The sequence below is a fragment of the Pinus tabuliformis genome, chromosome Q (genome assembly GCF_031772625.1).
Source record: "Pinus tabuliformis cultivar Carrire ecotype Pingquan chromosome Q, CPIR1, whole genome shotgun sequence".
NCBI lineage: Eukaryota > Viridiplantae > Streptophyta > Pinopsida > Pinales > Pinaceae > Pinus > Pinus tabuliformis.
Window position 1 is genome coordinate 906,022,144 of NC_142296.1, and position 24,522 is coordinate 906,046,665.

A 24,522-nucleotide genomic window follows, 5' to 3' on the forward strand; every position below is an offset into this window, starting at 1 on the left:
TGATTAAAAACAACTTTATATTAAATTTTAGAATAATTCAATCACAACACATTTTGAAAGAAACAAATGGAAAATAAATCACGCGTCAAACGCGACATTCTGGAAAAGGCAAAGTTTAAGAATATCATGGCTCTATCTTTGACTTGGAGTCCTTGTTTATGCATTGAGAATTTTGTTCTCTGCCGCGATCCACATTTGCTATCTTTTCCTTGATCGTGCGTCCAATTCCATTGTTACCCTTTTTATTGAATATGCATCCACTCGCATAGCTTTCAAGAACATCCGTCCCTATGTCATGCAGGGTAATTCCTATGGTTGTCAACTAATCGTTCCGCCCTGTCCGATTAATGGTACAAACATATAAGGCGATACCATATATGTCTAAACCTGGTGTTTTTTCGCGTTTTGAAGATTTCAGGCCTGATACCTGCTGCTTCTTTTTCTGGCCCGCCTCTATTTCCCCTCATCTACAGCTGGTAAATTCTTTTAACGTATTCTCGCGATGCGCGCAAACTCCAGATCCCCGACGTGGTTTTCTTTACTTTCAGTTACTGATTTTTAACCAACGAACACGTGAGCTGCGTTTCCAGAGACAGAGACCGACTGACGAACTCTATGATTTATTTACTCCCAATTTTAGTTACTGATTTTTAACCAACGAACACGTGAGCTGCGTTTCCAGAGACAGAGACCGACTGACGAAATACAAAAGGATAGGGCCATCCATTTGATTTGAATGAACAGTGGCCATTAGCATTTGCATTCAACTTGGTTAAGATGGAATGCTTAATGCGGATTCCCTTTGGGCAAACATGTCATGGCAGAGCAAGGAGCAGCGATATCAAATCTCTTCTTCCCTTCGCTTCTTCTTCTTCTTCCACCCTCAGCAGTAGGCAATTGAAGTTCGTTCAGATTCAACAGGGCTCATGTTTTCCCAAGGGCCATGTGAACGCCCGGTGTGCGACCGAAGCCACCGATACCCTCACAACAACGGCGGCTGATCCTCTTCCTTCTCTTCCTTCTTCATCATCAGGTACCCTTTTATTCAATTCAGAATTTCATCAGTGATGTGCTTCCTGAGATTTGAACTCTTTTTTTGAGTGATTATATTAATGGGTAGTGTAATTTGATCAGATTATGTGAAATTTGTGGAGATGTCCAAGAATGGTAACTTGATACCACTCTACCGCTGTATACTTTCGGATCACCTAACACCAGTGCTTGGTTATCGGTGCTTGGTAAGCCAAGATGATAGAGACGCCCCGAGTTTCTTATTCGAATCTGTGGAGCAAGGCCAGATGGGCACCAATGTGGTACAATTTCTACTTTTGCATTTTCATCTTTAATGCATTGATATACACATAGTTGAAAACTGGATATGATAGGAATGGAACCAATGACCTAGCCCTGGCCATTGGGCTTATCTACCATTCAGCCACATGCCCCCCCTTTTTTTTAACGCCGGGCACCCATAAGGGTTCAGTGTAGAAGCGTAGATCGCCACATCCAGCACACTCCCTCATGCGGGCTTTAACCAATGCTTGGCTTTGATCCCTTGATAGGCTAGCATTGGAACATAGGATGTCGATGTTACAACATTTTGTCATCTCGTCATGTCTGTTAAGACGTTCGTAAGAGCATCTTTATTTGAAGCATATGATTTTTTATTATTGAAAGTCTAGGCTTGTAGTGGGAGTAGCTGACCATAGGAATGAAAAACGCATGGCCTTCAGTAAACGTTAGAAATTAGTAATGCCTCATTGATGTAACCAAAAAAGAAGTATCATGCTAATGTAATTGTGACGACAGCAAGTAAAGAGGGGAATCAACTATAAAAATGCTGCAGTCACGCAGGGTGAAAGCATCTTACCCATTAAGAAAATTCAAAATAGCAACAGAAGGCATACATTTCGAAAAGGGAGGTCGAACAGTCAAGAAATTAGGGTATTTCGACAGATATCTAGGTGATGGCTGCATATAATGATTCCATCTCTAGCAATTTTACAGCGTTGTATCATTAATTGATGGAGCAGGGAGAACAGATTACGAGTGCATGGTGCTTGTCTTAAATTGCTAATTCTATGAAATAAAAAGTTGCACAGTGAATATAAGAGTTCAAATATTCCTTCTATCTCTTGGGATATGGTGTTGAGCCAACTTGTGCGGAAGGGAGAATAAGTAAAACTGGTGTTTTTTATGTGGCTGCCATTTCCAAACTCAGTTTCAACTTTCGACCAGGCTTATTCTCTCTCCTGTATTACTATGTGTCTGATGGGATGTCTTCTCCTTTTCTTCTATCCCATTAGTCATTTTTCCTTACTTTATCTGTTCCATGCTACATTTTCAGCCGGTTCTTCCTATCGTCTCTTAAGATCACATTGCAGATATCCCATCTAGCTTTGTCAACACTGTTGCTAGCCAGGGTGGGTGCATGGATACTTAGCTACATCCAGTTCAATGAGGTGCACCCTCGACAGTTTACTGCAGAAGTGTTGTTAGCCACATTGAACACATAACTCATGTCATGTCTGAGTGGGTAGCAAAGGACAATTATGTTAAATCTCCTAATACCAGCCTAGATTTATTTTCTCCTAATACAGCTTGAGTAGGCCTAATGGTTAAGATCATGTGTTTCCTCCTAAGAGGTCACAGGTTCAAAACCAGAGGGGATAGAGTATGTATGCCTTCGTAGACTTAGCAGTAAAATCGTTGCGCAGAGGTGGGTCCCTTGTCCCACAAACAAGGGGGTCTCATACACCAATTTGGTGTTTGGTTTGGCCGTGACCTTAAAATTGGATAATAATAATAATAATAATTTATTCCCAACAATTTTATTTAAATTCTGAGTTACCGAAAAATAATATCACTTGTATTTTAACCTCTAGAAATATAAGCAGCGGAAAATAAAAATTAGGAGAGATCAATCACACATTGCAGCAGATAAATACCCACAACAATTCTCTGTTCATTCATTAATTTGGAAAATAAGGGTTTCCAACCCATAGAGAATTATAAAGAAAAATACATTTACTTGACCCTGTAACTTGGCCCCCACTAGATGAATTTTGCCTCTTGGAAATAGACCTTTGAAGGAACTTGGCTTGGAGAATTTTGGACCAGCAATTTGCCAAAAAATCAACCCTGCGCCTTCCCTTTGAGCTGCCACTGCTCCTCAGGAAATTTAGCCTTGGCAAATCGGCTTCTCCAATCAAATCGACTTGCCTCTCTCTTCAACAACTTGGCCTTGCAATCTCTAGCAATTCGGCGTCCTAGATATGCCCTTGAATCCTCTTCTACTCTTTCTCTTTTCTGCTTTTGGTAAGCCACTTACACTAGAGAAAATTGCTTTCTTCTATTATGTCTCCTCTCTTGCGTCTTCACCTCTTCCTTAGGCTTCTTTTTATAATATTCATTAAGCCCAGATCCCTAACCTTAATCTCCCTTATAGAAGATCTTGTAGATCAGATCATTTCTAAGTCACTTAAATAATTAAATTATTTATCTTTAGAAAATGTCTTAATAGTCCGCAATAATTAATTGACTTTAATTATTGTACTTTTCCTAATTTAGACTTAGGAAAGAAAACATAAATTACTTACTCCACCAAGCAAGCACCTAAAGAGACAATAAATCATTTTCCACATGCTAAGACACCAAGACTATGCAAAAGACCTTCCGAAGCTACTATAAGCTTCAACAAATTATTTTTTATAATGATATGTTTTCTTATTGGATACAATCAACTATTAACTTGATGGTTGCAATATTTATTAGAAATAATATGTTTTTTGGATAGGCTAACACCCACAGGGGATTTGAACCAATGACCTTTTTGCAATGAGTGCCTTAACAATGCACCCATTCACTGTAAATCCAAAGCCCCGTGGACATTAGAAATAGTATGTTATTATTTCATAAAGTTTCATTAAATTTTTTTGAAGTGCTATATTATATCTTTCTTCAAATCTCAACGAGGAATACTACCTAACTGCATATCACATCTCACCTTGAGCATGTGTGTTAGGGACTTGTGTGAGTGGTTTGCATGGAAAATAATCTATCTTATTTTACCACTCAACAATGATCCCAAAGCATTTTTTGTTGGTTTGACTCACGGGGATTTGAACCTTGAATCTCATGGTTTACATAATACTTCATAGCAGGGAAATCACCAATTAAGTTGCTCCCATGGGCTTACACTAATCCCAAAGCATATTTTAAATGATTTGTATTAATTTTCAATGAAAAACTTTTATTAATCTCTTTCAGTAAAGGCTAAATTAGAGTCACTTTTCTTGATTAGAATACCATAGTGCATACATTATACCAAGTTGTTTTGGGGTTAGGAATTTTGGTTTGTCATTGAGGAGCCTAAGTGGATTTGATTGCACTGATACTCTACAGCCTAGTATGGGAGAGATGTTGTCATATAACGTTACATTTAAAAATAATAAAATAATACTTATGTTAACAAATAAATAAGAAATACTAATAACAAAAAAAAATCAATGTCGGCCATAAATAAAATACTTCAATTTCCACCTTAATTTTACATCAAACTTTATATGGAGAGATAAAGTAATTGAAAGACAAAAATTTAATTTATTTTTTAGCATGAGGGGGAGATGTGTAATTCCTTCACTACTTAATATGGAGTTGATAAATGACATGTAAAAATAATATTATTGATACTACATGATGTATAATTTATTCTATGTTCATTTGACATGTAACATTTAAACCAAAAATATATTAATAACAAAAAATATTTTACTATCAACTATAAATAACATAATTTTTTAAAATTATCTATGGGGTTCACAGACCTAGGAGGTCGGTGACTGCCACGTCCATAAAATACTTGTACCAGACAGATCTATTTGAAGGGATCACTTCTTGTTGGCTCAACCACAGAGCCTGACCCGAGTGTCGAGAGAATTGAACCCGTGACCTCCAAATAGCAAAGGAGCTTTAACAATGGGGACTCAACCAATTGAGCTAATCCTCGAGGCTATAAATAACATAATTTTATATCAACTTTATATAGAGAAAAATGAAATAATTTTATTTATTTTTTCATTGAGGGAGATGTGTAATTTATTCCATTCTTAATATAGAGTTTAGTTTAATGAGAGAGAGAGAGAGAGAGAGGTTCTTATTCCATTAATAATTTCTTTCTAATTCAAAGTAGGATAGAGATTTGTAATTCCGTCAATGTCTAATATGGAGTTGACATGTAACATTTGAAAAAGTATTAATAACAACAATAATTCAATGTATATGTGTGTGTGTTTATATATATATATATATATATAGAGAGAGAGAGAGAGAGAGAGAGAGAGAGAGAGAGAGAGATCATTTAAAAAAATATTAATAACAAAACTAATTTGATGTATTATACAAAATAAGTGAAAATTAAAAGTTTCTTGTAGTTAAAACATTTTATTAGTATAAATCCATATTAACTCCATATCTACTAAGAGTTGAGAGGAATCAAATCTCTCGAGGTGTAAACCTTTCCTCAAGTTTTGCACTTAAAAAGAGGTTAACATCTTGAGAGGTTTGATCCCTCTCGGCACTTGGTAGATCCATATTTAAGATGGGTCTGTGTTGGTTTTATAGTAAGTCAATAATTTGTCTTAATATAGAGGCTACATTGGTTGCTTAAGATGATTAGGGGATCCAACTTTTAGGAGGGATTTATGGGATATTGTATAGCCTACTTTGTATTTCAACCATATCTTTATTTTTGGTAGATAATTTTCCCTTTGTTAATGGGGTGGGCTTATCAAATTGACCAATGGACTTACACCTAGCTTTGGTCATTTGCTTAGGATCAACTAACCATGCGATATTCCAAGACAATAAAATGAATGCTTTATCATAGGGGTTGACATTGACAACAACTCCATTTCTATCAGATTAATAATGACAAGTTACAACCTATAAATAGAAAAAGGTTATATAATTAACACACACACACACACACACACACATATATTCGTCCCTATGCATAATGCATTTTCTAGGGAAACCCACTAGGCACTTCCCCTCATTCTGAGGATGATACCTAGGATAAACTAGATTCTATAGAAGCTATTTGCCCCTATGCATAATACATTTTCTAGGGAAACCCGCTTGGAACTTCCATCATTTTGAGGATTGTACCTGGGGTAAACTGGATTCTATTGAAGCTCAAAGCTTTGTCACGTCACTTATGAGAATAACACCTAGAACAGTCCATGATACTACCACTTGGTTAGACCTAATTGACAAGTTTCTAGCAACTTCTACCTTGTCGAAATTAATGGCGGGTTTAATTAAATGTTTTTCGCTTTGGTGTTTTTCTCCGAATTACATTGTCACCAAATTTGAACACGAACACAAACAAGGTGACTCTGCCTATGACCCACATGCTAGAAGCCAGACATGCTTTGCCTTAGTGATTAATGGCTACACTTTGTATCATGATCATCATCACTTAGAAACTAGGAAAAAGTAGACAATAACATTTGATAATGAAATAACCATAACCAAAGGTAAAGAACAACACCTAAAGATAAAAATAGCACCTAGAGGTGACATAATAGTACCCAAAGGTATAAATAGCACCAAATATGAAGGATAATAGCCAAAAGAAAATAATAACACAATAAGGTGAAACTTGAAAGTATTAATTACATGTGGAGCTAATACAAGCATATGATCACTAATTGCAAGGCCAAGTCTGTGGTTCATGAGGATGCATTTAATAAGAGAGATTATTACATGAATTAAGACAAAATTTCCAACATAGTGCCTCTATAGTAAAGATAATGCTTTTGAATTTTGTACCCTCTCTAATACAAAAACCTTTATAACATGTCATCATCTCTATATATTTTTTTGAAAGTGCTTCCTTTAACCTCTAAAAGCATTAAATTTGGTCTAAATATGTTAGGCACTAGAAGCGAATATTTTATGGGAAGACATCCTTGGAAGGTTTATATACAAAACACTACTCTTTAAAGAAAATCCCCATGAATTTCACATACCCCAATCACTTATTTGTGCCTTTTAGGAAATTGAATTGTGGTAGGTTGTTTGATACACCACCTATGTTGCCATTGAACAATGATTGCATTGGATGACATTATCACTCCTTTAGCATATTTCACCCAAAATATTGATATAGTTTTGCAGAATATTTAATAGATTTAAAATGGTTGTCATTAATGAAGAAATTGCAAACTCATTAGAGGAGACACTTTGTTGAAAGTGGTAAAATAGGGTGACATCTAATAGGTACAAAAAATCCCTACTGTTTTGTCCCCTCATGGTAGGTTGACCTAAATATTCTGTAGGTTTTCATGTAATTTATGTGTTGCTAGGATTTGTGACCTCACTTGTAACTTTTTGATCATGATTTTAAGAGGACTGTTTGTTGCATTAGTACATATGTAGTTACTTCTTTCATAGAGCAAGTTAGAAACCCTCAAATTTTATGTTGAAAACATGTGCTAGCATATAATAAGCAGCCTTCATATGTTTAATCCTTCTATTATTGATTTGTATTCGGGCGAAATACTATAATTATATCATAATAATACATATTGCCATTTTTGAGGTTGTAACATCATTTGTGGCCCTGTTGCCCCAAAATCTAGTAGGACGAGAAGCCTCACAAAGCAAAAGCTAGACGAAGATGCAACAATGAGGTGGACTGCCACTGTCACCTCAGTGAACTGCCAACTGCTCTTTAGTGGAATTTAACCACACGATAGGCTTCTTAGTTTTCATCTAAATGATTTCTAAGTCAATTGGCCCAAGGTGATATAGGTCAAAGGCTAAGCAAGGTACTTCTTCAGTGGAAAAAAGAACAATTCTCAATGCGTAGGAGCAACATACCATATACAATGCCTTAAAAATGGCACTTAACGCTTAGGGTTTTAAGATGTATTTCAATCAAGGATTGTCTAGGCATACAAGTGCTACGAAAAGGTTTGCTAATGATGAAATCAACAAAAAAGGGATGGAAAACCTTCAAATCAAGCCCTAAGTTGAAGCCTTTAGCCAAAGTTAGGGTTTAACTAGGGCACAAATTGCCTAGGGTTGATGATGTCATCCCTATTAAAACAAATTTCACCATGAAAAGAGCTAGATTTTGAGTTTAAAAGATCATTCAAGGTGAGATCATGCTACAAAAGTCTCAACATCTTTCAAATAGAGTCTTGGTGAAATCAACCCTATGCCCTAGCCCTAACAACTTTCTTTAAAGGGATTGGAAAAGGAGATTAGGAAGGAAAAGATAAAAAGATTATTAGTTTTACCACAAGGATTCCCAGTGCCATTCCCTACTTGGGTGATGGGGTTTTTAGGCTTAAATTTAAGAGATATCAAATCTATGCTTGGAGTAAGGGGGAAAACCCTAGTTTCTCTTGACAAACCCTAGATATCATTTTATGAGGGGAGAAATTAAATAGAAGAAATCTCTTTAGGAGGTCTTCTATGGTATTCAAGGAAAATAAATTTAACATGCAATGATCATGCAAGATTTTCCAATAAAAATATGCATTTAGACATGGAACAATAGAAAAACCCTAGCATACATTCATCACATGAAAAACCATTAAAATTTTGTAGCAACACTTACAATTTTTCTAAGAAATTGCCTTCCTTCAATCCCAAAAAGACTTCTCCAAGACACAATTAAGGCTCCAATAGCAATAGCTCCAAAAGATCGCATCTCGACAAGTATAACGACTAGCAAAAAGGCTAAGTCAACTTTTCTAAAGGATGCATAAATCTACAAGTGATGATGAAAAATAAGAATGGAGTGATACTCCTTTTATATAAGGTCTATCACATCCATTAACCAAACTAAAAACCCTATAACAAGCTTGATTTTGAGTAAAAGTAAAGAGGGTTACAAGCCAACCCAATAGCTCAATAAAACTATATTAGCCACTAATTGCCTACATGCGTGACTTGAAATCCCTTTCTAAGCATGATGCCATGCCCTTTTAGTGCTAATAAGGCTCAAAAGGTGCAAAATATGGACTAGTTGCATCTCCATTCATCTTGATCAACCATCAATTGAGGAAGAATCCTCAAATCAAACCTCAAAACATCTCTATGTGTCCAAAAGCGAACTTTGGGTGCCCTACGTCTCCACGGGTGCCATCAAGACAACATGGTGCAATCTCTCTCTAGTGTTGGGGCTTCATGAGGTACTACAAGTCTTCCCTAATCATCCTGGGGGGTGATCATCATCATTTGGACTTTGGATCATGGCATGCCCATCAAACAGTGTCAAGGCGAGCCTGGGGGCATGCTGTATCCGCTGGGTACATCATCAAGAATCTCCAAATCCAAGCAAAGTGAGCTCATTGTTTTTACATCCAAGTGTGCTCTAGGGTGCCGATCAATTGTCATGATCATCAAAATGCCCAATGATTTGCTGTGGAAGAGAAACGCTTCATCTGCAAGGTCATCACGCTTTTTGGACGGGTGGCACAACCTGGGCATCATGTGAAGTAGGCATGGAATGATTGTGCCCTCAAGGCCTTTACTGCTTTGTGTAGGACCACCTGGTATAACCATCTCAAATTCAAGCGATTGCAACTACTCATTAGAGGTAATGACCATATATGCATCATAGTGGACCATACTTAATTGTTATGGGCATAGTAAGACTTCAAACCAGGATCACCTTCAAATATCTAACTAGACCTAGTCCCATAAAAGTGTTCCTTACCATGTTAGAGGTGGTTAGGTAATCAACCTTATTAGGTGCTTCCGACCCCTAAGGGGAGGTGACATTTCCAAGGTCAACCCTTCAATTCATAGGTGTTACTGACAATACATGGCAATGAGGGGGAAGACTTCTATGGCCAAGGGACGAATTGGTGTGAGGTCCACATCTTGAGTGTATAGATGTAATGGAGGGAGCATTCATGGAGGCATGCGTTACTCTTTTCCTCGGCCTGCTCTTTCCATCTCTTTGGTGTGCCTTTACTTCTTCTTGATAATGCTTTGATATGGAACGTAGCTTAGGTGTCCAAGCTTGCTTTTTATGATATAGCATTTACTTACCCTTTAAGGATGTGTTAGTTTATCGCTCATTGGGGTTGGGGCATTCAAGGGTCCCTAATGATGAGATGGAGCCTCTAGTGCTCAGGTCCCCGGTGATGGCTAAGGAGGGGGTTAGAGTTCATGCCAGGCTTTTGCTCGCTCGCTAATTATGCCTTTGCCATCTTTTGCATTTTTAACTTTTCTTTTTCTTTTGTTGTGGCCATCTTATGCTCTTATCCTTCTTGTAGCTGCATCAACCTACATTGCAAATTTTTTCGGCCCTACTGAAGGAAGTGGATGTATGGGTGCCAAATCCTAAAGAACCAATGATAGTTAACCTGAAGGATGGATGTGAGATCATGAGCACAGGTGAAAAGTGGTAAGTATGGAATGGTTATGTACACACTACTTCAATTCATGTTTCCCAAGTAGTGCCCCTCCTATAACCCTAAGGCCTTAGAGGAGGTCCCATTGCATTAGGGCTAAAGACTAAGCCCCTTGGTAAGGTGAGAGAACAAGCTTACAATCAAGATTGGTCAATTATCTAGATCACCCATTTATCCATGTTTTTTTTTTTCTCTGTAAGACTAGTCTAATTTATATTACAAAAATAAAAAATTACAGCAAAATTACACCAGGGCCGTAGTCCTGCATCTCCAGCGAGATTTTCTCCATGAAAGACCCTTCTGAGTAGCATCATTACAAAATAGAGATATCTGAATCGATATAGCCAGCGATTGAATCGACACAATAAGCTTGTAAACCGCCACAATGGACATGTGAACCGACACGGTGGATTGACAAACCGACACAATGGACACATTGACTGACACGGTGGACATATAATCCGACATGGATGACACATAGACAGATCGACAAAGAGAGCAGTAAATCGACAAAGAGCTTGAGAGACAAACAAAGAGTTGCTTTCCTGGCAGCGGAAGACAGAGTGACGGAGGAACTAGTCCTCATCGGTTGTATGGGGCTCATCCTTCGCCGGTCCTTTGAGCTTCTGCGAGACCTCCATATCCTTCGCCGGTCCTTTGAGCTTCTGTGAGACCTCCATTTCCGAGCGCAGCGACCGCTGAACCGGCTCACTAGGGCCAGCTTCCTCAGCTTGAGTTGCTTTGGTTGGCCTCCGCATATCGACCGCGGGGACCTGCATATCAACCACTGGCACGCCCAGGTTGTCCAGAGGCCCTCTGTGACTATTACAGTGTTCCACCATGACGGAAACGATAAGAGTGTTGTTCTCCAGCGTGCAAGGAATTCGATAACGAACAGCCGGGTGCTCCAAATGACCGCATTCTGGAATTTCTCCCCACCCACGCACAGTGCCGCGTCCAACAGGTCTGTTTGAGCCTCTGTTATGCTCATAAGCAATTTCCGCCGAGGAGGAGGGCGAATTGACTGGGCGCTGAGTGGCAGAGCGGCCCCTAGAACCTCCCCGACGACTGCTCATCCTGAGCCTCTCCCTCTGCATTGTCAAATTACCCTTCAGACAAGAATTCCACTGAGTAATTGTGCTCTGAACCAGGGAATGTTCCTCCTCTGCCAACGTCTGCTCGGAATTCTTGCAGGAATGAATCCAGGCGACCGGGGGAGCGAAGATAATGAGCGCCATTTGCCTCGATCTCAGCTGCACAATGAATGCCCTCTGAACCAGCCATAAAACCAGCAATAAAGCCAAGTTAACGGAGCCTCCCATCACATTTAATTCCTCTGCGATCTGGTGTGTCGTGGCTCGTCCGGGCTTACACCTGCCCACGTGACGAGCCTCTTCCGACACCTGCCTATCGCGCCATATCATCACCCGCATCCGGGAGAGGGAAGTCTTTTTGCACCAGAGCGATGCAGTCTTTTTTGAACTGAGCATCATCAACCCTATCCAAGGAACCTGAGAAGTAAGGTGTCGACTGTAACACGCCATGATTTGCCATTCTATCTGCTACCTGGTTAGCAGTTCTCCTTACATGATTGAAGGATATGTTATGGGGGTCATGAAGCTTTTCCTCCAGGGATTCCAAGCGGCTTAGAAGCCTCCAGCTTGCTGCGATCTTGACTGCTTTGGCCCCTGCCTGTATTCTTTTAGCCGCCTCTATGAGTATAAGAGAATCGCCTTCAACTTCAAGAGGGGTGAAGTGGTGTTGTTCAGCGAGACATATTCCTTTCCAGAGACCTTCCAGTTCTGCCGCGTTGTTAGTATCTGTACCTAATGAGCCATAGTATAGATGTGCCACTTCTCCTGTGTGTCGTCTGATGACTCCCCCAAATCCTGCAGGGCCAGGGTTACCTTTGGCTGCTCCGTCGAAGTTCAGCTTGTAGGAGTTGAGTGCAGATGGGGACCATGAAGATTGAGAGGCGGGTTTGATAGATGGAGTGGCAATTACCTTGATTAAGGCCGAGAGATCAAGATTCCATTCTTTCAGAATGCGGCGCTCCTGCTGAGTTTCGGGCATGTCATTGTCATTCCAGGCCCTGATGGTCAGGGTTTCTTGAATGTTTTCTTTGAGGATGAACCAGACGTCGTCTATAGATCTGGATGTATTGTTGAAGATTCTGTGGTTGCGCTCCTTCCAGAGGGTCCAGTACAGAAAGCCCGGTATAATACTCCACAAAGAGTTGAGAATCTGGCTTTTGAATGGTTTTTTGGCCCAGTTCCTTATATTTTCCGTTATATCCGCTTGTCTTTGGGTTACTCTCATGTTGCATTTGTCCACTTTCTCCCAGAGCTGCGTTGCTAATGGGCACGCTTCCATTAGATGACTAATTGTTTCACAATTAGTGTTGCAGTTTGGGCATCTAGAAGGCCCGACAAATCCTCGTTTTAACAGATTGTCCCAAGTGAGAATGCGTTTTTTGCTTAGTAGCCATAAGAAGGTAGATATCTTGGGCCATAGCCCTGAGTGCCAAACTTGTTCCCAGATTTGATCCTTGACCGCCTGGAGATTGGAATAGCGCAGGTGATGGGCTTCCTTTGTAGTGAATGTTCCTTTGGTTGTGTAGCCCCATCGGAGTTTATCCTGCTGCTCGGAGTGGCGGATTTTCCTGCTTATGAGTTCCTGATCAATATCTGTATATAGTTCTCCCTGCCAATCTATTTGCCAGAGTCGTGCTGGTTTCCATGTCTGAAAGTCATGCTGTGTAGATGGCTGCCAAAACTGATGTACCTGTGTGATGCTCTCTTGCTTCATATGCTCTTGCCAAAGAGGTTTGTGAAACAAATTTGCAAGTTTAGGTAGTTGCTGCCAGGAGTCCTCCCAGAACCTGGCAATTTTGTCTGAGTGTATTTCCCAGAAACTATGTGCTTGTATGAAGCTGCTTTGAGTTTTTGCATTATTCCATATGAGAGATCCATGTGCTGTGGGGTTGATTCGGATGAGATCACTCCATTGGCTGCCGTTGGCGTATTTTGCTTGCCATAGTTGCGCCCATGGGGTAGTTGCTTTGAGACCCAATTCCACCAAATTCGTGCTCCCATTGTGTTATTGCTTTGAAGCGGGTCCCTAAGGCCTAATCCACCTTCTGATTTGGGTTTACATACCTCTGACCAATTGACAAGAGCCCACTTTCGGTTCAGGCTTGTGGAACCCCAGAGAAAGTTGCGTTGAAGATTGCAAATAGCTTTCAATACCCCTTTTGGAGCTGCCAGGATCGAGAACAGATATAGCGGCATTGCTTGTAGGACTGATTTGATCAGAACTAGCCTACCTGCCAGATTTAAAGCTCGGAAAGTCCAGGATGAGAGTTTTGATTCAAGTTTATCCAAGAGAGTCCGCCATGACACTTGCTTGATAGCTGAGTCTGAAAGAGGAGCTCCCAGATATTTAGAGGGCAGATGGGAGATTGTAAATCCCAGAATTCGGGCAATATTCCTTTGCGTGGAGGGAGGGGTATTGAAGAAGAAAAGTTGAGATTTTGCAGCATTGATGGAGGTGCCAGAGGCGTCAGAGAAGAGGGAGAGAAGTGATTTGAAAGCAGAGGCTTCTTTTGCGGAAGGGTGTCCGAAGAGCATAGTATCATCAACAAATTGCTGATGAGTTTGAGGAGATCGACCATGGAGAGAGATGCCTTTGAGAGTTTGAGTGGAGACTGCCGATTTGAGGAGCCTGCTGAGCCCTTCAGCCATTAAAACGAAGAGAAAGGGTGACAGAGGATCCCCTTATCTGATGCCACGCGTGGGCCGAAAGGGAGAAGAGTGAGAGCCATTCAGAAGGACAGAGAAGCTGGGAGAAGAGATTAGGTTCATGATCCATCTTGTCCAGGTTACATTGAATCCAAAAGCTAAGAGCATTTTGTGAATGAAATTCCAGCTAAGCTTATCAAAGGCTTTAGAGAGGTCTAATTTAAGGAGCATACCTGGTTTTTTGAGAAGCTTTAGAGAATGTATGACTTCGTTGGATAGAATTATTCCATCCATGATTTGCCGCCCTTCAACGTAACCTGTCTGTTCTGGAGAGATGAGCAGTGGAAGGAGCGGTTTGAGTCGATTCGCAATGACCTTTGAAATAAGTTTGTAGATCACATTGCACAACGCTATTGGTCTGTATTTCTCAGGTTTGTTTGATGCCGCTTCTTTGGGTACCAAGGCTATGAAGGTGGAGTTGAGGGCTGGGAGGACCCAGTGCATGCTTCGGGATTCCTCCACTAAGTCCCATACTTCAACTTTGATGAGTTCCCAAAATTCATGAAAGAAATTTGCGGTGAATCCGTCAGGCCCTGGTGCCTTGCCATCTTTGAGCTGAGCCATGGCTTCTTCTACCTCCTTTAAGGATGTAGTTTGGAGCAATTTGTTGTTGTGATCCTCATTTATAATTTTTGGAATATGCTGCGTGATAGCTCTGATTGCTTCATCCCTGTTTCCTTCAGGTTCTTTGAGAATGTCCTTGAAGTATCCTGTAAATTCTTTTTCCATGTCTTCATGAGCCTCAATTCTTTCACCCTGTTGATTGTTGACAAAGGTGATGTTGTTGTGCATACGCCGTTGTATGGTGGTTTTGTGGAAAAATTTTGTATTTTTCTCTCCATCTTTGAGCCAGCTGATTCTAGATTTTTGTCGCCATAAAGTTTCCTCTTGTTTTTGGCGTTCTTCAATTTGATTCCAGAGGATCTGCTCCTGTTGAGTTTGTTCTTCTGTGCGGCCTTCCAGGATGAATGTTTGTTGTAGAGCTTTCATTTGCTGTTCCAATTTTTGTTTGCTTTCCTGTATGTTGCCAAAATGAGTTCGGTTCCATACTTTAAGGACTTGTTTCATATTTTTCAGCTTTTGTTGAAACTGGTACATCTTAGCTCCCGCAGGCGGAGTGTAAGATGCCCAAGCATTATTGACCACATCCTTGAAATTGGAGTTGTTGAGCCAGAAGGCCTCGAATCGAAAGGGTCTGTTGCAACGATTGCCTAGTCTGGACCATTGGAGCAGAATCGGCCAGTGATCTGAGCCTCCTTGGGGTATAATTGAGGCATTAAAGTCCCCTCCAAGGTGGATCGCATTGTCTGAAATTAAGAATCGATCTAGCCTTGAGGCGATGTAGTGAGCACCTCGGCGTTTGTTGGACCAGGTGAATGTGCCATTGGAAGTGGGGATGTCCATGAGCTGATTATCTTGAAGGAATTGCTTGAAGCCGCTACTGTCACTATCGAGCCTGGTTCTGCCTCCTTGTTTTTCTTCCAAGGATTTTATTATATTGAAGTCGCCTCCTCCAATCCATAAGGGGAAGTGTCTATTGTGATTGAGAACGGAAATCGTGTCCAGGATATCCAATTTTTGCTGGATTATCTGCGGGAAGTATACATTGGTAAGATGCCCATGGATGTTGGTTCCGATGAGGTGGAAGGTGGCTTGAATTATATGAAGAGTGGCGTGAAAATTATCTAGAGAAACAATCTGTGGGTTCCATAGGATGGCTAGACGCTGCTGCCTGCCCATATTTTATTGCTTAGTCGGTCCATCACTGCACTGCTGCTTTTTGTTTCTTGAAGGAAAATTATAGCCGGTTTTTCTTGCATTATCAGGTTTTTGATCATTCTGTGTTTAGAGGGACTGTTGAGTCCTCTTACATTCCATGAAATGAGCTTCATGTAGACTGAGATTTGGGTTTATAGAACTTGGTCAACTTGGGGAATTGCCCCGAATCCATGAGTATTTCACCTACTATTATGGTTCTTTGAAGATCTGTTTTTCTGCCCCTTTTCTTTGTATCTTTGAGGATCTTTTTTCCATCCCAGTGACTGCCTCCTTGTATTCCCAGGCTTTTATGGTGCTGCACCTTGGTAAGGACTCCTTCAAGTTTGTCTATTTGCCATGGGGGGATGGAGTTATACTCTTTTTGTTTGCATGCTTTCTCCAGTTTGGAGATGTCTAGCTTGGAGATTTCAAGCTCTTCTAGATCTACGTCTTCCGGATCTTCCTCCATCTCGATTGGAGTGTTGAGGTCCTCCTCCGCTGCAACTTCATGAAGGCTCAGGGCTAGAGCTGCATCAAAATCCATATCTGAAGCTTGTTGAGTTTCTTCCAATACAGTTTTCCCCTTAGAAGGGAATATGGGACCCAGATCTGTAAACACTTTGGCTTTCTCCATGGACGGGGTAGGAGCAGAGATGGAGGATGCTGGGTCAGAGGAGAGCAGGGGGTTGGAGCGGATAAGAGAAGGCGAGGGTGGGAGCGGCTGATCCGGGATAACAGAGATGGGGCTGTCTTGATTATCATGCGAGGCAAGAACAGAGAAGCGATTCTGGGGGTTCGCTTTAAAGGCTTGATCTGGAGCTGCTTGGTTTTTCTTGGCATGCCTGCGGCGGGTGGGGACTTTGGTGAATCCTTCTGAGTCCTTGTTGGAGTCATTAGAAGGAGCCTTGGACTGAGCATTGAAGGGACAGTCTCGGAAAAGGTGGCCATGCTCATGGCATTTTCGGCAACGGAAAGGGATGTGCTCATAATCTAGAGTTTGTTTCCATTCATAGTCATCGTGAAAGACACTTACCGTGTCTGCAAGGGTCTTGGTCAGATGCATCTGGACGCAGATCCTAGCATAAGAGGTATATTTGCGTGTCTTTGTTTCTGTTGCTACTTTGATGAAGGTCCCCAGTCTGTTGCTAATGTCTGCCAATGTTTCTTCTCTCCAATATTCCACGGGAAGGGAATACATTCTTATCCAAACAGGGGCCCAACTGAAGTCTTCTTTATCAGGGTTGAATCGGGGCTTCCATTCCGTTAGATACAAGCCTGAAGAGTTAAAGAAGTATGGGCCTCCTTCGAATATCCTTATTTTGTCCTCTAAACAGTTGAAGATGGCTGTGAAGAAGCCTTTCGGGCCAAGTTGCAGAGTTACTTGTCCTTTGGGCTTCCATTTTGAAGCTATCCATACTTGTAAGGCTTTTTCTGTGGGCCAAAATCCCAAGAACTTTCCTATGAGTGCATAGTCCTGCATGAATTGGATTTCCCCATTGATGCGATGGCTTGGCAGTTCGACCCTGATCGGTTCTGCGGCTTTTGGAATACATGTAGCTGAGGTCACCTTTGTCGGAGGTGTCTCTGTTTTAGCGTGCTCATTATCGCCTTCGTTGTCCTCTTCATTCTGAACTGAATGCGTCTGTTCCCCATTCGTTCTTTGCTTGTCTTTCTCAGATTCTCGTCCTGTGCCTGCGGGGTGCAGAGTCACAGGCTTCTGCGTCTTGTCAGCTGAGGTCGGGTCCATTGGAGGGGAGGCAGAGCTCTCCCCTCCTGCAGCGAGTGCCATAGGTGGCTATCAGAGATGGAACCTGCGGCGGCGATGGCAGGTCTGTTCAGCGGCAGCTAGGGTTTGGAGGCGGTAGCTGGTGAATCGCATCAGAGTGTATCATAGTTGTCATGTTCACCCATTTATCCATGTTAAAATGCCCAAAACACTTGATTGCAAAATTGTTAAAGTACCTACCAAGTAGTAGTCCCACCATCATTTAAGAGGGATGTCGGATGTTGAGAGGTGTATCACTCGTGCAAATGACAGAGGATTGTGGCAATATCATCGTCATCGAGCTATACATAGGGCTGTTGGCTAGTTGGCCTAGTGTTGCACATGTTGAATGGTGTCGTCATTGATGCCAACATTAATTAATGAACGCTCTTAATATTTCTCTGGATTGCATTAGTTGGAAGCTCCAATGGAAGGATGACTGGAAACCCTAGCTCTAGGGTTTAGATTCCCTAGACAATGGACATACCCTACACTTGTTGACGTTTTTGAGGATGAAGTTCAGTGAATTTGCCTTGAAGATCCATGCCATTTGGTTCTCCTCATCAAGCTGATTCCAGTGGTATGTGGCACGCCACGAGAGGTCTCATGATTTGAGAGATATCCTTGTTTGAAGTTGAGGGACCCAACTTGTGGGAATGAACCCAAAAGGATGATGGAGTGGCAACTCTTCTTTAGTCAGATTAAATGGTCAAGTGATAAGGCTCCTCTCCAAAATTAAAATAATGTATATTGTGATAAAAGACTTAATTGTAAGGGCATGTGAATACATTTTAATAAAGTTCAAAGGGGTTTTTCCCTCCAATACATTTGAATTTCAAAAGAAGTCTCCTCCAAAATAGGAATTCAAAGGCCTAATTGAAGCCCCTCAAATATCTATAAAAGGAGGCATTGATCTTGATTTCCCTCCTAATGTATGTATACAATGCTTATCTTTTGACAATTGATCCCTAAAAATCAAACTCGACCCTGTGGAGGATTGTTGCATCAGACGAGTGGCTAGGGTTTTTCTCTTGATTGGTTTTGGGATACGTTTGGGCTAAGTTTTATTGCAGGTGGAAGATCGAAAATTCTGGGACATTGAAGAATCAATTAGCACACCTACTTGGCCCTTTAGGGCATCCATCCTTGAGCCACTATTACAAGACAACGAAAGTTATCCTTATTATTTCAGGTCTCTTGGCCTTAGAAGACCAAGCTATGAATTCATCTACATGCTATCTTTTGAAGCTTGGCCTCAAGATTTCATATCAACGAAGGAATAAGGCTCTTTTAATACTATGATATCTGAGCTTGTTTGCTGGATCAACGCATCACACTTTAAAGTTGTATGGCCCTCTATTAGGGCAAAGCACTGTGCTCATTTCAGATCTGAACAGTGTAGTATTTGAGCTTCAAATCTGCGTTTGTGGCTTCTAACTTCTGCGGCCTTGAATACAACAAGAAGCAATCTTCATTTTGTGGAGCTCTTTGTGGTGGTCATCATTGTTTATCTTCCTCTGAGCACCGAAGGTTTATTTGCACAGGTCAATGGTGTCAACTTGAAGCAACCTCATCACTATTTCACTTCTGTGCTTTTGGCATCACATTTTGAAGGCATACATCAACCTGTGTAGGTAAACTCCCATAGACTGAGGGCTACTCATGAAAGATTATTGAATTAGAAGTCATCTATGTGGTTGTCATCTGCGGTCTGGTCCAATTATGATTCAAAACTAGAAGCAACAAAGGTGGACAAAGACTCCCTCATTCACAGTGCACAAAACTTGTTTTCTCAGGTTCTTTCTCTGCAGTTTTGGTGTAAACATCTTGCAAGACAACATTATTGATGATGGGGATCTTCTCACTGAAGCTTGTAGTCCTACATTCGTCCCTCTGAAGTATCACATTGACATAAGTAAGTATATATATATATACTATATGGATGTTTATTGAAGCCGACCTAAACATGTTTGAAGTATAATTGAGAAGAGTCAAATTGCATTTGTATCTCTATACATGTGCAGATTTTTGGAAATATTCTAAATGTTACTTACATAATGTAAGTGGTTCAGAGTTGAGGGCTTGAATGGTGTAACAAAGTTGTTGCAAAAGGAGTCTTTATCATCACCAATCTTGATCTCCAGAAGTCTTGTACCAACAGTGATGGAAATCAACATTTGAAGAAGTCTGGAAGGTCAGATAGAAGGGATTCATTGACACATCATTTCATCATTGTCTTGCAGCAACTATTGAAGGTTTCTAGGTCTCTACAAGAATCACATTGTGTTATCTTCATTCAGAATCATTATGAAAATTTGTAAGGAATTCACACTGTTCAGTGTTGCTTGTAAGGAAAGAAGTACAGTGGCTCTCTTTAGCATTTAAAAAGATTGTAGTTGAATGCCTGTGTTGAGTTGAACAATTTCAAAGATTACTCCAGGGGTGGTTGTTGCAGCATTTGGTGGTTGTCTTCCTTTCAGAGTCTACAATATCTCTATAACACAAGTACAAATCTTTTGAGCAGTGAGACTGTATGGTAGTTGACAACTATTGGGAAGTGACTTGGTGTTGACGTTGACCTTGTGAGATAGTATGCTAGTGATCTTCATGACAAGACTTTTGATATGTGACAGTGACCTTGTATGATTGTTAGACTTAATACAATGAGGCAGTAATGTATGGAAGTGACAGTTATTGCAGTAGTAGGTTGTATGGTACAAATTATACAATCCCAGGACTATTGATTAGATCAATCTGGTTGTGGAGTGTTGCACTGGAGCAGAGGTGGATTTGATTTATAGAGTTTTTGTTGCAGTTCACTTGTACTACAATTTCCTATATTGTTTTGAGCATAGGTGGATCTAGTCTGAAAATTGTGAAATGTAGTCCGTCGACTGATCAGAGTGGTGCAAGGTAGGAGAGTGGAGTCTCCTTCAGGTTGGAGCCTGAAAACACTTTAGGGTGGCAAGGTGGTGCTAGGGAAGGTTGTAGCTTGCACAAGGCATTGCAGCGTCTGTCTAGTAGCAACTGTTAAATAGGGTGTTGGAGCATCCATCAGGTTGGAGCCTAAAAACTAGGGCGTTGGAGTATTTTTCCGGTTGCAACTAGTAAATAGGGCGTACGAGCGTCCTACAAGTTGGAGCCTGTAAATCAGGGGGTTGGAGCCTCCTTTAGTTGGAGCTGAAAACTTGATGTAAATCTTTTGAAGACAAATATTAAGAAGCTTTGGGTGGTTTTTGTCTTGGAAGGGTTTCCACCCTAAAAATCTCTGTCTACTGTCTCTATTGTTATGCATTGTTGATTGGTGTTAAAGAATGTTTATGTTTATTTGTTACTAATAACAACTAATGCTTTGTGAAGTTAAAAATATACTAATTGATAAGAAATACTGATTCAACCCCTTCTAAGTATTTCCAGCAGCACAAAGCGTGGGCGTTTTTTGGAAGTGAAGTGTTGAAAGCATATATATATATATATATATATATATATATATAGATATAGATATTTTTTAAAAATATTTTTTTGCATTTATATTAAAAAACATTCAAAATACCAAATTAGTTGTAGAAGATATGAAAACATGCATATTTGTACATAAGTCAAGATAAATATGGCATCCATTGTACATCAGTGATTAATTATTCCAGGATCAACCATCTAGAATCTAGATCCCTCTCCTCTTGTCTAGCCTTTGACTCTACTTCGATTCTCTAGGGATATTAGTCAACATTGCCCAATTTTGATCAAACGACCTAATCCAAGCCTTATATGGTAGAGAAAGATTAACATGTCTGATCATTGATTTTGACTGGAGTGAAGGGTACATTTTTGCTAAGGTCATGCCAAAGGGAGTTCAACATGTTGAAGAATGTAACTAGTTTAAGTCTTCATAATTGTTGTTGTACTCATTTCAATATGTATCCTATGTAACAAACAAAAGAAGAAAATTAAAAGTTAATATTTTAAAAGCACGGGTTTCATGCACATTATTAATGGTCTTCATGGTAAAAGCATGTTCTTCATGCTTCTAGGGTTTGTTAGGTCTTAGGATTTATTGTCATGAGTCAAAGGAGTCAACATCATGTTTATAAGACCCTTCCAGGAGAAATGTAATTGAAAAAGAATTATTTTTGAGTCTAGAAAGTCCTGGAAACTCCAAAATTACAAGTTGGCCGTAGCCGCTACAAGTCAGCCTTCAAGTGGGAATTCGACCCGTTGAGAAGGATATATAAAGGAGTAGTTCGACCTCATTTGGGACATACTCGCTCAAGAAGTTTGATCTCACAACAAGAAGTTCGATCTGTAGCTGGGAGAAGCAGAAAAGGAGAGTAAAGGTCTAGGAGGCAAGAAGAATCTAAGAAGGAAGGAAAATCTCTATTTTTGGGCTCTATTTCTCTTACACGTGTGGAGTTCTAGGGTTTTTGGTGCCGTAGAAAGAGGCCGAAATTGCAGGTTCTAGTTGTAGTAGGATGAAGTGTAGTATCTTGTAGTTGGAAGGAAGATTACTCTATCTTGACCTCGTTGACCTTAGGAAGAGTTGTCTTGCTTTAGGATGGTCTCAGGATGAAGCTGGATTAGGGTTTTTGTAGCAGTTGCAAGGCCGAAATTATAGGGTCAAAGTAGTAGAATGAGTTTCAGTGTTGAAGTTGGCAGGTCTAGGTTGCAATTTGAAGTTAGTTGGTGCAGGATCAAGGAAGGACTTGTTGAAAGTGCTAGCTTGGTACTTGGAGAAGGACTTGGTCTAGGGATTGGGTCTTTATATCTCATTTGAAGCAGATTTTATAAAGAAGAGAAGAGGTTTGCCGGGTTTTCCCCTTGGAGGGGTTTTGCCCTAGCTGAGAGCCTAATATCTGTGTGCTCTATTGTTGCTATTTCTGTTCTTAATATTTGTTTGATGAAAAGATCTAAATAAAGAACACAATAAGACTAACTAAGTTCACAAGCAAGGATTAAGGTTAAGGAAAATTGGATTTAATAAGCTGTCAGTTTGCATATTTCCAACATGTTATCAGAGTTAAGGTGAACAAGAAGGCAACTGGAAGGAGTATCTTGTGGACACAAGGAAGGGTTTACTCGTCAAGGGGAATCATTTGTTGAAGAAAGAAAGTAAAAGACCTATTGGTTTGGAAAGAGGGTTTCTACATTGAAGAATATCAAGTCTACATCAATGGAAGACCTAGGAGGAAGACTACACGAATGTTGTCTCTTGGGAAAAGGAATTAGTAAGACCCATTGGTAGACCTCTTTGAAGGAAGCATCAAAAGATCTTGGCAATCATTCATCACTCTTGGAAGTTGGAGGAATCCTAGGAACATCTTCTAAGGAGATTACTGAAGTTTCTTCAAGGATCTTGAGGGCATCAAGAAAGGTTGAAGACTTCATCAAGGAGAAAGAGAATCTTGGCTATCAAGTAAGTATCATACTATTACTCAATGTCTTAATCTACATGTCATATGGTTCTTTTTGCAAGCAAAGCAATAAGCTTGTTGGAGCATCAAATTACCTAGCATGGAAGAAAAGGATTGCCTGACACTTACCGAACATGAGGTAATGGAGTATGTCACTGGTGAGATCATTGAACCTAGCAAAGACAAGACTCAAGAATTAGCAAAGTACAAGAAAGGGGAAGTAAGGGCTCAAAGGATCATAGTTGAATCCATTAAGAATCCTCTTGTTCCATTTGTTGCAAATTTGAAAGGACAAGCTAGTGAACTTGTACTCTGTAAATACATTAGGACAAAATATGTCTTGGCGGAATAAGCTATATGGAATGAGGAAATCAAAGGATGAGGACATGGCATCCTTTCTCATGAAAATCTCTCAATCAAGAGACCATCTGCAGTGGTTTGGAGAATAAATTTCTGATTCAGAAATGACCATCTATGTGTCGAATGCATTACCACAAGAATGGAGTAGCTTTGCAACAAGCATCTACTCTAAGAAAGATTCATTTCCTTCTGATGAGTTGTGGGATCAATGCATTCTGGAAGAATTAAGGATCAAGGTAAAAGATGACATGGGATCAGATGAGCAATCTCAAGCATTTCTAGCTAGAGTCAAGAAGTTGAAGAAATGAAAGTTTGGCAAGTCCAAGAAGAAAGACATGTCCAAGGTTTGATGCTTTAAATGCAATGAGTTTGGACACTTTAAGAGGGACTGTCCAAACCAACATAACAACAAGAGAAAGGAGAGAAGTGAAGCTCATGTAGCTGAGGCCGTGGGAGACCATGAGAAGAAGCCGAAGAAAGAAGATCTGAATGGTCTCTACTATTAAAGTAGGCACTCTGTTTGTTAGGTTCTTTATAAAGATTGGTCTTTCCTTTAGGACAATATGCATTGTTGTTTATAGAAGAATCTTGATTTTTGCATAAAAAGAAGCATGTGATAGTATCATAAGTAGAGTCTACTTGGTTAAGTTGCTTTGTAGAAGTCATCTAGTCTTTTAAGGATAGAAAGATAAGACCATTTTGCATATTGGTCATCCAAACATTATCTAAGATTATGTTAGAGTTTGTCATCTTGCTAAGATCATCATGATCCTGTAAGAAGCATCATTTTAGAAGGTTCTTGGAAGTGGCATTATGACAAGGTTAGTATACATTCCATATAGTATGGAAACAATACTCTTAAGGGATGAAGGAATGCAATGGGCCAAGTTGTAGGCTCATTTTAGAACATATAGCTAGATGATGGAATAAGAAGCGTAGGAATGCATATTAAAAGTAACTCTTGGATAAGTCATACAGAATCGTGGAACACG

The 24,522-nt window shown here is 40.3% G+C and overlaps 1 protein-coding gene across 1 annotated transcript in view; it reads left to right on the plus strand.

The window, feature by feature from the left end:
* The first annotated feature begins 156 nt into the window (after window positions 1–156).
* LOC149222395 (anthranilate synthase alpha subunit 1, chloroplastic-like) overlaps window positions 157–24,522 on the plus strand; it is a 352,329-nt gene continuing 327,963 nt past the window's right edge. The window contains exons 1-2 of the mRNA XM_089387583.1: window positions 157–1,033; window positions 1,135–1,313. Of these exons, the coding sequence (XP_089243709.1) occupies window positions 778–1,033; window positions 1,135–1,313 (435 nt within the window). The 5' untranslated portion in view covers window positions 157–777. The remainder of the gene's footprint in view (window positions 1,034–1,134; window positions 1,314–24,522) is intronic.